Genomic DNA, 12,973 nt, shown 5'->3' on the forward strand with positions numbered 1-12,973 from the left:
TGTTGCAATATGCACTGAAATAATACGTTGATTTATATTTTAAATTTCTGAAAAGGTGACAGGAAGAAAGATTTGCTGCCTCAAAGAACTTTCTCTGAAAGCTAGTATATGGTCTGGAAATTACTGCTAATGTTCCTAATATGACAACATTTTTAATATTGGTTTTAAGTCATTACATTTTTTAATTCATAAGGCTACCAAATAAAATAAGAGAACACACCTAATGAAAATCATGTGTTCAGTGAGGAATTTAACATCTATTTTGCTTTAATCTAGTGTGTTTTTTTTTTTTTTGAGTGTTGAAATTGAAAATTCTAAAATATACTGTTGCTTCGGTGCCACTTCCAGAAATGCTAATTTAATTGATCCGATGTGTGTCATGGTCATTAGAATCTTTCAAAAGCTCTCAGGTGATTCTGCTGTGCATTCAGAGTTGAGAACTACTGCTTTAGGCACACTGAATATATGAAAAGTTGTTGTATGAAAAGAAAAATCGAGAGGTCACACTCTGCTTTACCAATCAATGCGAATGCTTTGATTTGTAAGAGATTTACCGTACAACAGTGGTAGCATGTTTCTTGGCATTTACAAGGGTATTTAATTTCTAAGCTTTGTTTTGTCATTCTCCTTCCTAGCTGAATTATTAGTATTTAAGGGCTGTGCTATGTCTTTATACATCTTTGTTATCATTGCACTTTTCTAATAGTAGGTATTTAATGGCATTTGATAAATTGTTAATGAGAATGAACTCTTCAGTAATTCGTTTGTTTTTAGATGAAGTACATATTCATGTTAAATATGTTTTATGGTTATGTGGAGGAGATGAAGTGATACTGGAAAATTTAAGGCAGCAAAGCATTTGTAAAGTTTATTTACAACATGCCTCTTCATATTAAAGAGAGCTAGGTCTGAATTATATTTTGAGTTTAATAAGCTGGGGGAATATAGGGTTTGGGTTTTGCTTTTATTCTGAAAAGGTTTTTATTAACAGTTTCTTTAAATACAGAGCATTATTTAATCACCCATTTTTCTTAATTTGGTTAGTTTAATATTTTAAAATTCCTTCCCTTGTGTCATTATAAAATACACATTATTCTAAAATTACAGGTTGAACACGTACTTCCTCTTTTGAAGCGGGGGATTGGTATTCACCATGGTGGTTTACTTCCTATTTTGAAAGAAACTATAGAAATTCTCTTTTCTGAAGGCTTAATAAAGGTATGGTTTTTATTTTTATTTTTTATGCCCCAGAGTTGTGTTGTATGAACAGTTTGAAAATTATGGAGAACATTGTTTATAGGCTGTTTTGTGTAGTTTTTTTTTTTTTTAATTTGTATGGAATGACTTAGGTAATGAACTTGATTTTTGTGTACAGTCTTATACTTCATAAATTTTGAACTGTAGGTATAAAAATCTATAGTCCAGTTTTCTCTCTTAAAGTAAGAAGTGGTAACACTATGGATATGGTAGAATTTTGAAGAAGTTGTTATTTAATTATTAGATGTGGTGTTGATAAGTGGTCTTTCTACATACAGATTAAAAGGATTAGTTTAATGAAGACAAGGAGAATTGCTGGTTAGACTTAGAAAAGAGTTTTTAGGATGTTCTAATTTAAACCAAAGAGAGTCTGATTTAGTTTTACATACAAAATTACATTGATGTCTGTACCCAGAAATGGCAAACTAAAAATGTGAAACACCTTCAAAATTTAATCATAAGTCTACATATGACTCATAAATTATTTTATGTTTAAAAATTATTAGAATTTTAAAAATCATATGGGAGATTTATCCTGAGAACCTCAGCACTAAGTAGAATATATAAGAGAAATTTACACACCTTGAAGAATGTATTTGAAGTAATTTAGATCAATAGCTGGTCAATATTTCTACCTGGCTCCTGGCAAGTCCCTGTTAGTATTTCCTTCCAGATTGTATATTTTGTTGATCCCTACCTTTAAAGGATCTTCAAAAAAAATGAATGATACTTGTTGGTTGTAAAATTCAAATAGAACAGTTGTACATGAAGTAAAAAAGTGAAAGATCATCCCCTTCACTTCCCAGAAATGTCCATTAGCATACACAAAAATAACACGTGGTTTATTTTCTAAACAAATCATTATATACCACCCGTGTTATTTACGCAATATTGTCATATGTGTGGTTCTTCATTCTTTTTAGCAAATAAATAGTATTCTAAATAGTTGATGAGCTGAAGTTTTTTAATCTTCTTTCCTATTGATGAAAATGTAGTACTTCAGTGACTTATTCATATATCTTTTTGTGTCTAAATGACTAGTTTTGTTGGTAAAGTCCTAGAAGTGAACTTAAAGAATCACTGATTCTGATCGCCTCTAAGAGATCCTAATAGTGAAGTGGTCCCCCAAACTCTGCATCATTAGTGAAGAAGCAAGAAAATTTGCCTATGTTTAGAAAATTATTCTGTAGCCTAAAGCTTTATCCATAATACCAATGTATTCTCTCCAGTTACCACCACTGAAATATAAGAAAGGAGATTTTCCTTTAATTAAAAATTTTCTGGGTTATAGGGACATTAAGTATTATTTAATAATTTTGTGTATAAAATACTGAAATACATCTGGGACTGCCACGTTGTTTGTTACTTTTGTAGGGTCTCATTAATAACTAATTAAACATGCTGGGCAACATAACGAGACCTTATCTCTACAAAAAATTTAAAAAATTAACTGGGTGTGGTTCCAGCCAATCAGGAGAATGAGGCAGGAGGATTTCTTAAGCCCAGGAGTTCAAGGCTGTAGTGAGGTATGATCATGCCACTCCACTCAAGCCTGGGTGACAGAGTGAGACGCTGTGTTAAAAAGAAAACTAAATTTAAAAAAATGAATGATACATTCATTTACACTTGAATTATAAAACTTGGTTACCAGCTTAAAATTCATGTTTAGTTATGTAATTTATTTTATTATTCATTTATTTAGGCCTTATTTGCCACAGAGACTTTTGCTATGGGAATTAACATGCCAGCTAGAACTGTTTTATTTACAAATGCCCGCAAATTTGATGGGAAGGATTTCCGATGGGTAAGTAAATTAATTCATGTATTGAAATAATTTTTATTTTTAATTGTTTTACCTCCAATGACTTTGGCTCATATAATTTTTGAGATTTTCAGTCCCAACTACTTAAGAACTTGTACCCAAGCTAATACAGGTTCATCAGGGTTAAACTTTGGATCCTTTCAATTTCTATCCTGTCACTCCCCACCCTCAAACAAAATAAGATTCCTTTAGGTGAAGAAGTTTGGGGATGGGGGGTTTAGTGTATAAGTGATTCATGAATGCTTTAAAACATTTTTTTTTTTTTATCTAGAATTTTCATTTCTTAAAGTTTAAGATACTCATTACTACAGTGGTTATAGTTGCTAACTATTTTGCCCTTCAGGTTTAAAATAGAAGTTGTAACAGGTTTGCACACATCTCTCCCAAGACAGAAGGAAAGAGAAAGTTGGGGGCATGAATGAAACAGTGAGCTGGGGTAAAAAGTTAATCCTTAATTCAGAGGCTAGTACCCCATTTAGCAAACAATTACCAAACTTAAAATATGGATTTAGAACTCTGGTAGATACTGGGTTGCTAAAGTAAAAACAAAAACAAAAATATAATCCTGAGTCTAAAGAAACTTCAGTTACAGGTAAAAGTTAATAGACATGCAATAAACATTATGTTATAAACACTTGGAGAAGTATGTACAGGAAGGATATAGCATAAGAAAGAAATTCAGTTATATATATGGGGTCGAGGAAGGCTTCATAGAAAAGACAATTCTAAAAAATAAGCAGCAACAGCAAATGAGTATTTGCCAAGCAGGCAGTGGAAGAACATTGGCAGGGGTGAAAAATAGGTGATGAAAGGAAGAGAGATTTCTAGTTTGAGTATCCATTGCAAGCCAAAGACTGACGTAGTCTGAGATTTGGGGAAAATTGTAAGTAGTCCTTTACTTAACCTTTTATCCTTGAAATTGGTGATTCTTTGTGCTTAGAGAAATTTCTGAAAGTAATTACAAACCATTAAAACCTTAAAAAGTACCCATGTTAGAACTGTAAAGGCAGAGCATTTTTCTTGATTTGTTTCATTTTAAAATGCACTGGATGCTATACAAAAGTGAAATCTAAGTATAGTGAGGCAGTGCCTTTTCTGTTTAGAAATTTTTACTTAACCTTCAAAATTTTTCTGTAATTTATGACTTTTTTAAATTGAAGGAGGACTAATTCATGTAGAATATGATTTTTAACTATAATGCAGTTAAAAGTTTTTCATATATTTTGAACTAATGTAAATTTTTTGTTCTTCATAATCAGTTTAAAATGACTTAATTCTATGAATAAAATTAATGCCACAAGAAGATAAGTAAGTCTTTTGTTTGTGACTTTACTTGTTCTTTGGCATTCCTTGTCCTTTTGTAGGTGGTACATGGATCCCAGGTGAGAGTAAATGGATAACTGAGTTTAACAAAGCAGCTTTTTCTTCATGATTCCAGATCATAATTGTGAAATTTAAAAATTGGAATGTGTACAATGTAGTGATACCCTTGGTCCCTGTTGAGATTTTACTGTACTGCCTTTTTGAAACATTCTTTTCTGATCTTTATAGAGTTGGGTTTTTTTGTTTTTTCTGGTACCTTCCTTGCTCCCAGGTTTCAGGTCTGCTATCAGTAGTATGCCTTCTTGTAACATAGTTGCTCTTCCTCTAACCAAACAAATGGGCTGCCTATTTATTGAATACAGAGGATACATTTACAAACTGAGTACACAAAAACCTGCACATTCTCCATCTGCAGTCCATGGCATGAAGGCCCAGGCGGGCCTATCAAAGGCCCAAGTTTTGGCCGGGCGCGGTGGCTCACGCCTGTAATCCTAGCACTCTGAGAGGCCGAGGCGGGCGGATCGTTTGAGCTCAGGAGTTTGACACCAGCCTGAGCAAGAGCGAGACCCCGTCTCTACTAAAAATAGAAAGAAATTAGATGGACAACTAAAAATATATAGAAAAAATTAGTTGGGCATGGTGGCGCATGCCTGTAGTCCCAACTACTCGGAAGGCTGAGGCAGGAGGATTGCTTGAGCCCAGGAGTTTGAGGTTGCTGTGAGCTAGGATGACGCCATGACACTCTAGCCTGGGCAACACAGTGAGACTCTGTCTCAAAAAAAAAAAAAAAAAAGCCCAAGTTTCTAAACCCTCTCTGTTCTATCTTCAGGACCAGGCAGCAAGAGAGGAAATAAATCCCCAGGGCTTCAGGTCCCCAGAGACACTTGGGGAATTGAAGGGAAATGCTAAGGCCATGGGGCTCGGCTTTCTACTGCCTCCTGCCCAGGGACCAGTGTGGATGGAAAGAAAGGGTGTGTGAGGCACAGTTGATTTGGTATAGAGTGGTGTCTTTGTTTTAGTTCACACTGGTGGCAGCATATGCAAGAAGAGGAGGGCCTGGCCCAAGGTTGTCCACTGGGAGGAGCCAAGTGGGAACCAAACCCTCCCTGCTGGCAGGGGTCCTGTGGTCTAGTTAAGGCCAAAGGTAGGCTCTGGCCCCTTCCCACCTATTAAAAACAGTTGTAGAGGGAGGGAGCTTGGATTCCAGCCTGGATTTGTGGTGGAGGGAGACCCCATGACAGATACGGGGATGGTTCTGGCTCAGACCTCTGGGAAAATACTCTTCCAACCCTACCCACCTCCCACAGGGGCTCCCTCTGGCCTGAGACTCAGAGGGGCCCAGACTGGAAAGTTAATGCTGTGAAAAGAAGTAGGCACAGAGCAGACAGGCCAAGGCTAACTGTGAGAAGGCCAGTGCCCCGGGCACCCAGGGTTCAGAGGTAGGTCACACAGTATGGCTAAGTTCCAGGGAGAGGTGCATAGAAACTCAGCAGAAGGGTAGAGTTGAGCAGTCTGGAACTCTCCGCCAATATAGCAACTCTTTCCTTCCCACTTCCTTGTGGAGGATGGTGGGCCTGCAGTGATCATTCCCAAGCTAACTATCCTTTTCAGACACCAGGTGACAACTTCATGCTGCTGCAGAGGAGAGAGCTATGGAGCATAAAGTTAAAAGGCAATTGTCTATACCAAAGGATCAAACTTAGGCTAACAGTGGAATCTTAATAGGAAACCCTCTGCCTTGGCCACTAGCTGCTCCCATCCCCCAGATAACAGCAGTGGGACTCTCATTAAGCCATCACAGCTGGGAAGAAGGTTCCTGGGGAATGGAATGGGCATCCAAGGGGGAGAGGGAGGTAATGGTGGGCTCTGTAAAGAAGGCATTGAGGATGGTGGGCTGGTGGACAGGGACCCTCTCATAGTCAGAGGTGGAAGCCTCAGGCAAGCCTGCCACTAGCATGGCCACACTGTCCAGAAGGGCTAAGTTCCATGCCATGGCCCTATCACCAGAGGTCTTGGCAAGTCCTGGTGCCAGGAGGGGTCCTTGGGGTACTATGAAGAAGACAGATCTTGACTAAGAGGTGGAGGGACTATTTGGATGGAGCCAGGTGCTTAGGGTCCAGTCAAGGCATGAGCTTTGTGCCTATCTGAGCCTCCTGCTGGAGCATAATCTCCACGGAATGTGAGGGGCCAGAGAGGAAGGCTCTGTGGAGGAAAGTGGGGTGGGGTGGGATTCCAGATGTAAATGTCTCAAAAGGTCCTGAGGCTAGAGTTTGAGGTTGCTGTGAGCTAGGATGACGCGACAGCACTCTAGCCCGGGCAACACAGTGAGACTCTGTCTCAAAAAAAAGGTCCTGAGGTTATAGGACACCCTCCACCCAGCATTGCAGGCCCATTTGATCTGGGGAAGAGCCAAAGCATAAGGCAAACAGTGAAGGCCATGTCCTGTCCCTTCCCCTACCCCATATCAGAGCAGTTGCCCACCAAAAGGGTTGTCAGTGCCAGGCCAGGTTCCTAGTTTAGAGGGGTCACAGTCTCCTGGGCCACCTCCACTATGTCATACTTGGCCTAGGCCCATGGTGATGATGGGGGCTGCTGAAGGCACAAAGAAGGGACTAGAGCCAGACATTCTTTGTATACTGCTGCTGTATAGTCCTGTCTCCAGAGAGGTCCCAGATGGCACAGCAGTGAGTGGCCCAGCTGGGACCATGCCGTGTCTGTACCAGGTGGCTTAGCCAGTGTATTGCTGTCGGCAGCACAGGTTGAGCTTCCGCAGCTCATACTTCCACACGTGGCACAACTTGTTGGGGTGTGTTGAGCAATTGGAACTTGTGAGCTAGGCAGATTTGGTGCTTTAGCATTTGAAGGAGGTTCTGGGAGATGGAGTGGTGCAGATTCTTCATGGATGAAGAGGCTGCCATGTTCACCACCCACAGGTACCTCAGGGCCTGCAGTGCAGTCATATGGGCTGTGGAGTCTGCTGTCAGCAGGCGGTCGGTCAGTGAAAAGCCAGGGCTCCCCCAAGTAACTGTACTTGTCCTTGAGGATCTGCTGGTAAAGCCGGATGCAGTTATCATCCTCAAAGGGCATGGTGCCCCTGAGTAGGATGTAGGTGATGATACCGGGTGCCCACATGTCCACTGAGTTGGCGTAAGGCTTACAGACCACAACCTCAGGGGCGGTGTGCATAGGCATGCCACAGGTGGTCTTTCTCAGACAATTGTTACCCTTCTTGTGGACACTGGCCAGACTAAAGTCAGTGATGATGATCTTAGAGTTGGTGCACAGGTGGTAGCAGTGCAGATTCTCAGGCTTGAGGTCTCAGTGTGTGATGCCCAGTGCATACAGATACTGGACACCATCTAACACCATCTGCAGCACCTGCGTGGCATCACGCTCAGTGAAGGAACCCTTGGTGATGATGCAGTTGAAGAGCTTTCCACCCGTGGCCAGTTGTATCACCATGTACACATGCTTCTGCGTCTCAAACACCTCCACCAGCTGGATGATGTTGGCATGAGATACCGGGCACAGCACACGCAGATGAGATTCACACACTTCCTGGTACTTGGTGTCAATCATCTTGATGGCACATAGCTACCAGATTGCCCAGTGCTCCACATGTACTACTTGGCTGAAGCTACATAGGCCAGTCATGGCCTCGATATCATACTTAGCTGTCACACATGGGTCTAACTTGGTCCTGTTCTTTGCCACCCTGGCCCTGCATAGTGGTTCTGTGCGAGGTTCTGTGTGGCCAGTAGTGGGGGTCCTGTGGCAGAGGCGTGCATATTGACAGGCTGCTGGGAGTCCGGCTTCGAGAGGGCCAACATGTCCACCTCTGCGATGATGTGCTAGTACACATCACTCTTAATGCCATTGAAGGGCTCCACTTTGACCACATTCAGCTGGACATCCTTGGGTGGCTCAGGAAGGACCTTGCATGCTTGTCCCATGGTCCATCACAGACATGAGGGCATCCTCCGTTGAGGCTGACAGGACCTGCTCTGTAGGCAGTGCCCTGTCCGCACTTTGTGCAGGTGGCAGACTCTTCAGTGCCTTAGTAGCTCTGTGATGTCTGGGCTCTGGCCACCTCTGCCATCCTCAGTCGTCATTGTCATGGCTCATAATGGTTCTTAACTCTTCTTGAGTCATAATTTTTTTTTTTAGAATCCAGACCCTTTCCACAGGAGAAAAGTACACATGCACTTATAGAAAAAATGTTGGCCAGAATTCACGTGGTTCAATGCTCCCCTGAAAGCCTGTATATGGGAGGCTTACTAACTTCTTCCACAAGGTTGTTCTTAGTGACAAATGGACTCTGCCAAACTCCAAACACACATACCAAGAAAATAGGAGAGAATCGTACATTTTTTAAAAGTGTTAATTTATATTCATCTCATTTTGCAGATTATAAAAGTTTATTGTGATCAAGCCAGAATTGATATTTGGTTAAGTTTGGGTCATTGTTTGCATTCTTAGATTTTGCTATGTTTCAAAATATCTAGCTCAATGATATTTTTTATGTCAGTAGATTAGCCAGTATTTCTTGATAGCTATTGTATATTTATTTGAAAGAATAAATGAAAAATTATTGGCTTACTATTAAAATCAGGTCATTTTGTATGTAAAATTTAGTTTTGTAACACTATTCTCAAGTGTTTTGCATTATTGTCCTTTACTTGAACTCTCCTAAAAGTTCATGCTGTTTTTAATCATGTTTAAACATGTTTAATCATGTTTTTTTTCTTGGAGTATAGCTTGTGAATTTTACAATAAGAAAAATTTTAAGAATGTGTTTTTTAACCAGGTTTTCTCCTAAACCCTGAATTTTAATTATGTTCATTCAGATTTCCTCTGGTGAATACATTCAGATGTCTGGTCGTGCTGGAAGGAGGGGAATGGATGATAGAGGAATTGTAATTCTCATGGTAGATGAAAAGATGAGCCCAACAATTGGAAAACAATTACTTAAGGTAACTAAGTCAAGATTCTGTGCCTTTACCAAGAATTCTAGAAACACACTTCAGGAGCCACTTCAAAATTAATTGTTTCAGTTCATATATATACCTTTCTAAGTAAGATAATTTACTAAACTCTCTGGGCTTGGGAAGGTAGAAGAGTCTAACTGATCAAAATACTGATTATCTTGTATCCTACTTCACCTAATTAGTAACAAGCAACTCATACAATGGATTGGGTGTGAAGTTCCCCAGAGAGGGCAGAAATGTTTATTACTCTGTCCTCCAAATTTCAGATATCTCTGTATCTTCCCCCTCCACTGCATGAGTTGTTCTTTACCTATCAGAACAGGAAGGACACATGATGTTAGTGTTTGGGGCAGGCAGACAGCTTCCTCTACCTTTGTAAGCCCAGATAGCTTAATAAACTAGTTCAGCAATCTATCTTTCCAGTTCACCATATTGATTATAAATATCCCAGTCATAAATTAGAATTTTTAAGCCTTATTACAAATTACCCTTTTATTTTTCTTGCTTAGTATTTGAACTTCGGATGGTGTAGGATTTTTACTTTTCTTTTGTTTTGAAGAGCTTCCTAAGGAAGTTTGACATGGTTGCTTGCTTTGTTTTTATCCATGTAGTAAGAAGTTATTGAACAAATCTCTAGAGAAATTTGTTAATAAGATAGGAAACGTTAATTAAAAACATAAAATTAATTATCAGCTCATTAGCTACTTAAAATGAAGATTCCAAACATGTTAAGACACACTTAGGTCAGTATCTATAATACAAAATAGACTGTGTTCAACTTGGGAACTGTGTGGAGAATTTGAGATGAAGTCGTAGGAAGCTTGTTTATGCTGAAGCAAAGATACATAAGGGAGCTATGTTCTACATGAGTGAAGACAGAGCTTGTCTGTACATATACAGAGTGATGATATGGAGTTTTATTTTCAGGTTTAAAAATTAACACCTGGAAACCTATTTTTAAGAGTCTGTGTAACTTTTAGTTCTTCGTGGAAGGGAAATTACATAAGACTGAAAATTTGTGTTTTTATTCTTTTCTTTAAATCGTGCCACATATAACAAACATTATTTTTCTTTCCTTGTACTCTATGTATGAAAAGAACAGAATCAGATTGCCAGATTGTAGAAGGTAATATTTTAATGACAGCATCTGGTTCCTTTAGTACAGAGTTTTTATTCCATTTACATAACATTTCTGGATTTATTACCCTATAAATATAAAGTTCTATTGTCTTTAATTTTTTAAATTAACTTTTCTAATAGCTTTATTGAGATATAATTCATATACCATATAGTTCACTCATTTCTATGGTTTTTAATGTATTCAGAGTTTTGTCATCATCACTACAATCAATTTTAGAACATTTTGATCAACCCAAAAAGAAACCCTGTATCTAATAACAATCATGCCCCTTTCTTCCAGAGTTTCCTCCTATCCCCCCGCCCCCCCCCTCAAGTCCTAGGCAACTATTAGGTCATTAAATATGAAATATCCAATTTCGAATCAAAAGTATAGGCAGCTTACTCCATAACAATAACAACTAATATTTATAGAATGTTAAACATGTCCCAAACATTAATCACAATAATTATTGTTGCTAATTAACAATAATTACTGTTAAACCTCATTTTACAAATCAATAAGTCACGCAGAGGTTAAATAATTTCTTCAAAATCATATTGTTAAATGACAAATCCTGCTTTTGAACTCAGGCAGTCTGACTTCGTAGTCCATGCTAACCCCCGTAACGACTGCTTCTCAGTACCTCATGCGAATAGGCTTTTCAACTATTAGCTCGAACAGAAGTTGACATAAGATAGCAGTTTGTTCTTTGATAACTTAATAAAGTATATGAGATTTAAAAAATTAATTCATTGTAATGTCAGGTGTATTTTGTTTTCTTATAAACAAAAATAATTGAGATTTACTCTTAAGTAATAGGACTTTAATGAATAGAAATACTGAGTATTTAAAGTTATTTTCTCAAATAAAAATTAAAACATGTAACTTCTTCACATTCACCTTATATGTAAAAATAATAGGTATACTTTGTACATTAATACTATTCAGATTTGTCATATTTAATCATTTTTCCTTTTGTTGAAATTAGCCAGAAAGATGGCAGAATACACATTTTCTTGCTTGTTAGCTAAAGGATATTTGTAGCAGTTCTCAGTCTCTCAGTATATACCTACACATATTTATGTATTTGAGCATGCAAATAATGATTATGAATTTGAAATATTTTAATAATTTTTTTCCCTTCACCTTTTTGGCTTGACTACTTCTAAAAGGAGCAACAGAGAAACCTATTCAACTTTTCCAGTCCTTTTATTGCAATATCTTCTATTTTGTAATACTTTAAAATCCATTACTTTTTAATTATTGGGCAGATATTTTAGCTATAGGTCAAACAGAATTTGACATAAGACAGCAGTTTGTTCTTTTGATACACTTTTTTTTTTTTTTTTTGAGACAGAGTCTCACTCTGTTGCCCTGGCTAGAGTGAGTGCCGTGGCGTCAGCCCAGCTCATAGCAACCTCAAACTCCTGGGCTCAAGCAATCCTACTGCCTCAGCCTCCCAAGTAGCTGGGACTACAGGCATGCGCCACCATGCCCAGCTAATTTTTTCTATATAGATTTTTAGTTGTGCAGCTAATTTCTTTCTATTTTTAGTAGAGACAGGGTCTCCCTCTTGCTCAGGCTGGCCTCGAACTCCTGACCTCGAGCGATCCTCCCGCCTCGGCCTCCCGGAGTGCTAGGATTACAGGCATGTAATCCTAGCCTGTACACCGTGCCCGGCCGGATACACTTTTGATATACTTAATATGAGCTAAAAAAATCAATTCATTATAATGTTTCTTCAAATGAAAAGTTGAGCCAGTGGAAAAGTGTGTGTTTAATAGCCTTTTAGAAAGACTGGTGAATGCATCTTTTATTCTTTAGCAGTCAAGAGATATTTTACATTTCTCCAATATAACCAGAGGAAACATATGTTCTAATATAGTGCTCATATTTTCAAAAGAATAAAAATATCACAGTATAAATGTCATTATTGGTTTTATCAATATAAAACCATTTCTGTAATTTCTGAAATGACAAACTTAACTAGCTTCTTACAGTACATAAAGTGCTAATTCTAGCAATGTGGTGCTCCTAGTCAATAGTGTGTTCCTTTCAGTAATCAACCAGATTGCTAATGAGTAAGGAAAATTAAACCGATTTGAAGGAAAAATAATTTTGACCTTACTGGTTATTTAAATTCTTGGTAGCTTTAGGAAGAATATACCTAGTCTCTTAAGGTTAGTTCTGCAACTCTACTCAGGATAACTACTTATGGACCTTTTCTGGAGAAGAAGTGAGAAGACTCATATTTATGTGTTCTTCCAACTTGTGCCTTTATGGTTCATAATGCAAAAATACTTAGTTCAGCGGTTTTTTTAGAACTACTTGCCTGAATGAACCATATATTCTAAAATGTTAGAGATCATTATAAATATACTAGTATTTGCAAAATATTACAAAAGCTGCTCTAGAAAGTGTATCTGTTCTCATTTCTATGGTTTTTAATGTATTCAGAGTTTT

General features: G+C 38.2%; 1 protein-coding gene and 1 pseudogene across 1 annotated transcript in view; one reads left to right on the plus strand and one right to left on the minus strand.

Moving 5' to 3' along the window:
• SKIV2L2 (superkiller viralicidic activity 2-like 2 (S. cerevisiae)) overlaps window positions 1-12,973 on the plus strand; it is a 97,921-nt gene that overhangs the window by 27,527 nt on the left and 57,421 nt on the right. The window contains exons 13-15 of the mRNA XM_012655266.1: window positions 1,108-1,218; window positions 2,960-3,061; window positions 9,250-9,375. Of these exons, the coding sequence (XP_012510720.1) occupies window positions 1,108-1,218; window positions 2,960-3,061; window positions 9,250-9,375 (339 nt within the window). The remainder of the gene's footprint in view (window positions 1-1,107; window positions 1,219-2,959; window positions 3,062-9,249; window positions 9,376-12,973) is intronic.
• Window positions 7,131-8,355, minus strand: LOC105819086 (annotated as a pseudogene).

Source organism: Propithecus coquereli, unplaced genomic scaffold, assembly GCF_000956105.1.
Source record: "Propithecus coquereli isolate 6110/MARCELLA unplaced genomic scaffold, Pcoq_1.0 Scaffold47, whole genome shotgun sequence".
Classification (NCBI taxonomy): Eukaryota; Metazoa; Chordata; class Mammalia; order Primates; family Indriidae; genus Propithecus; species Propithecus coquereli.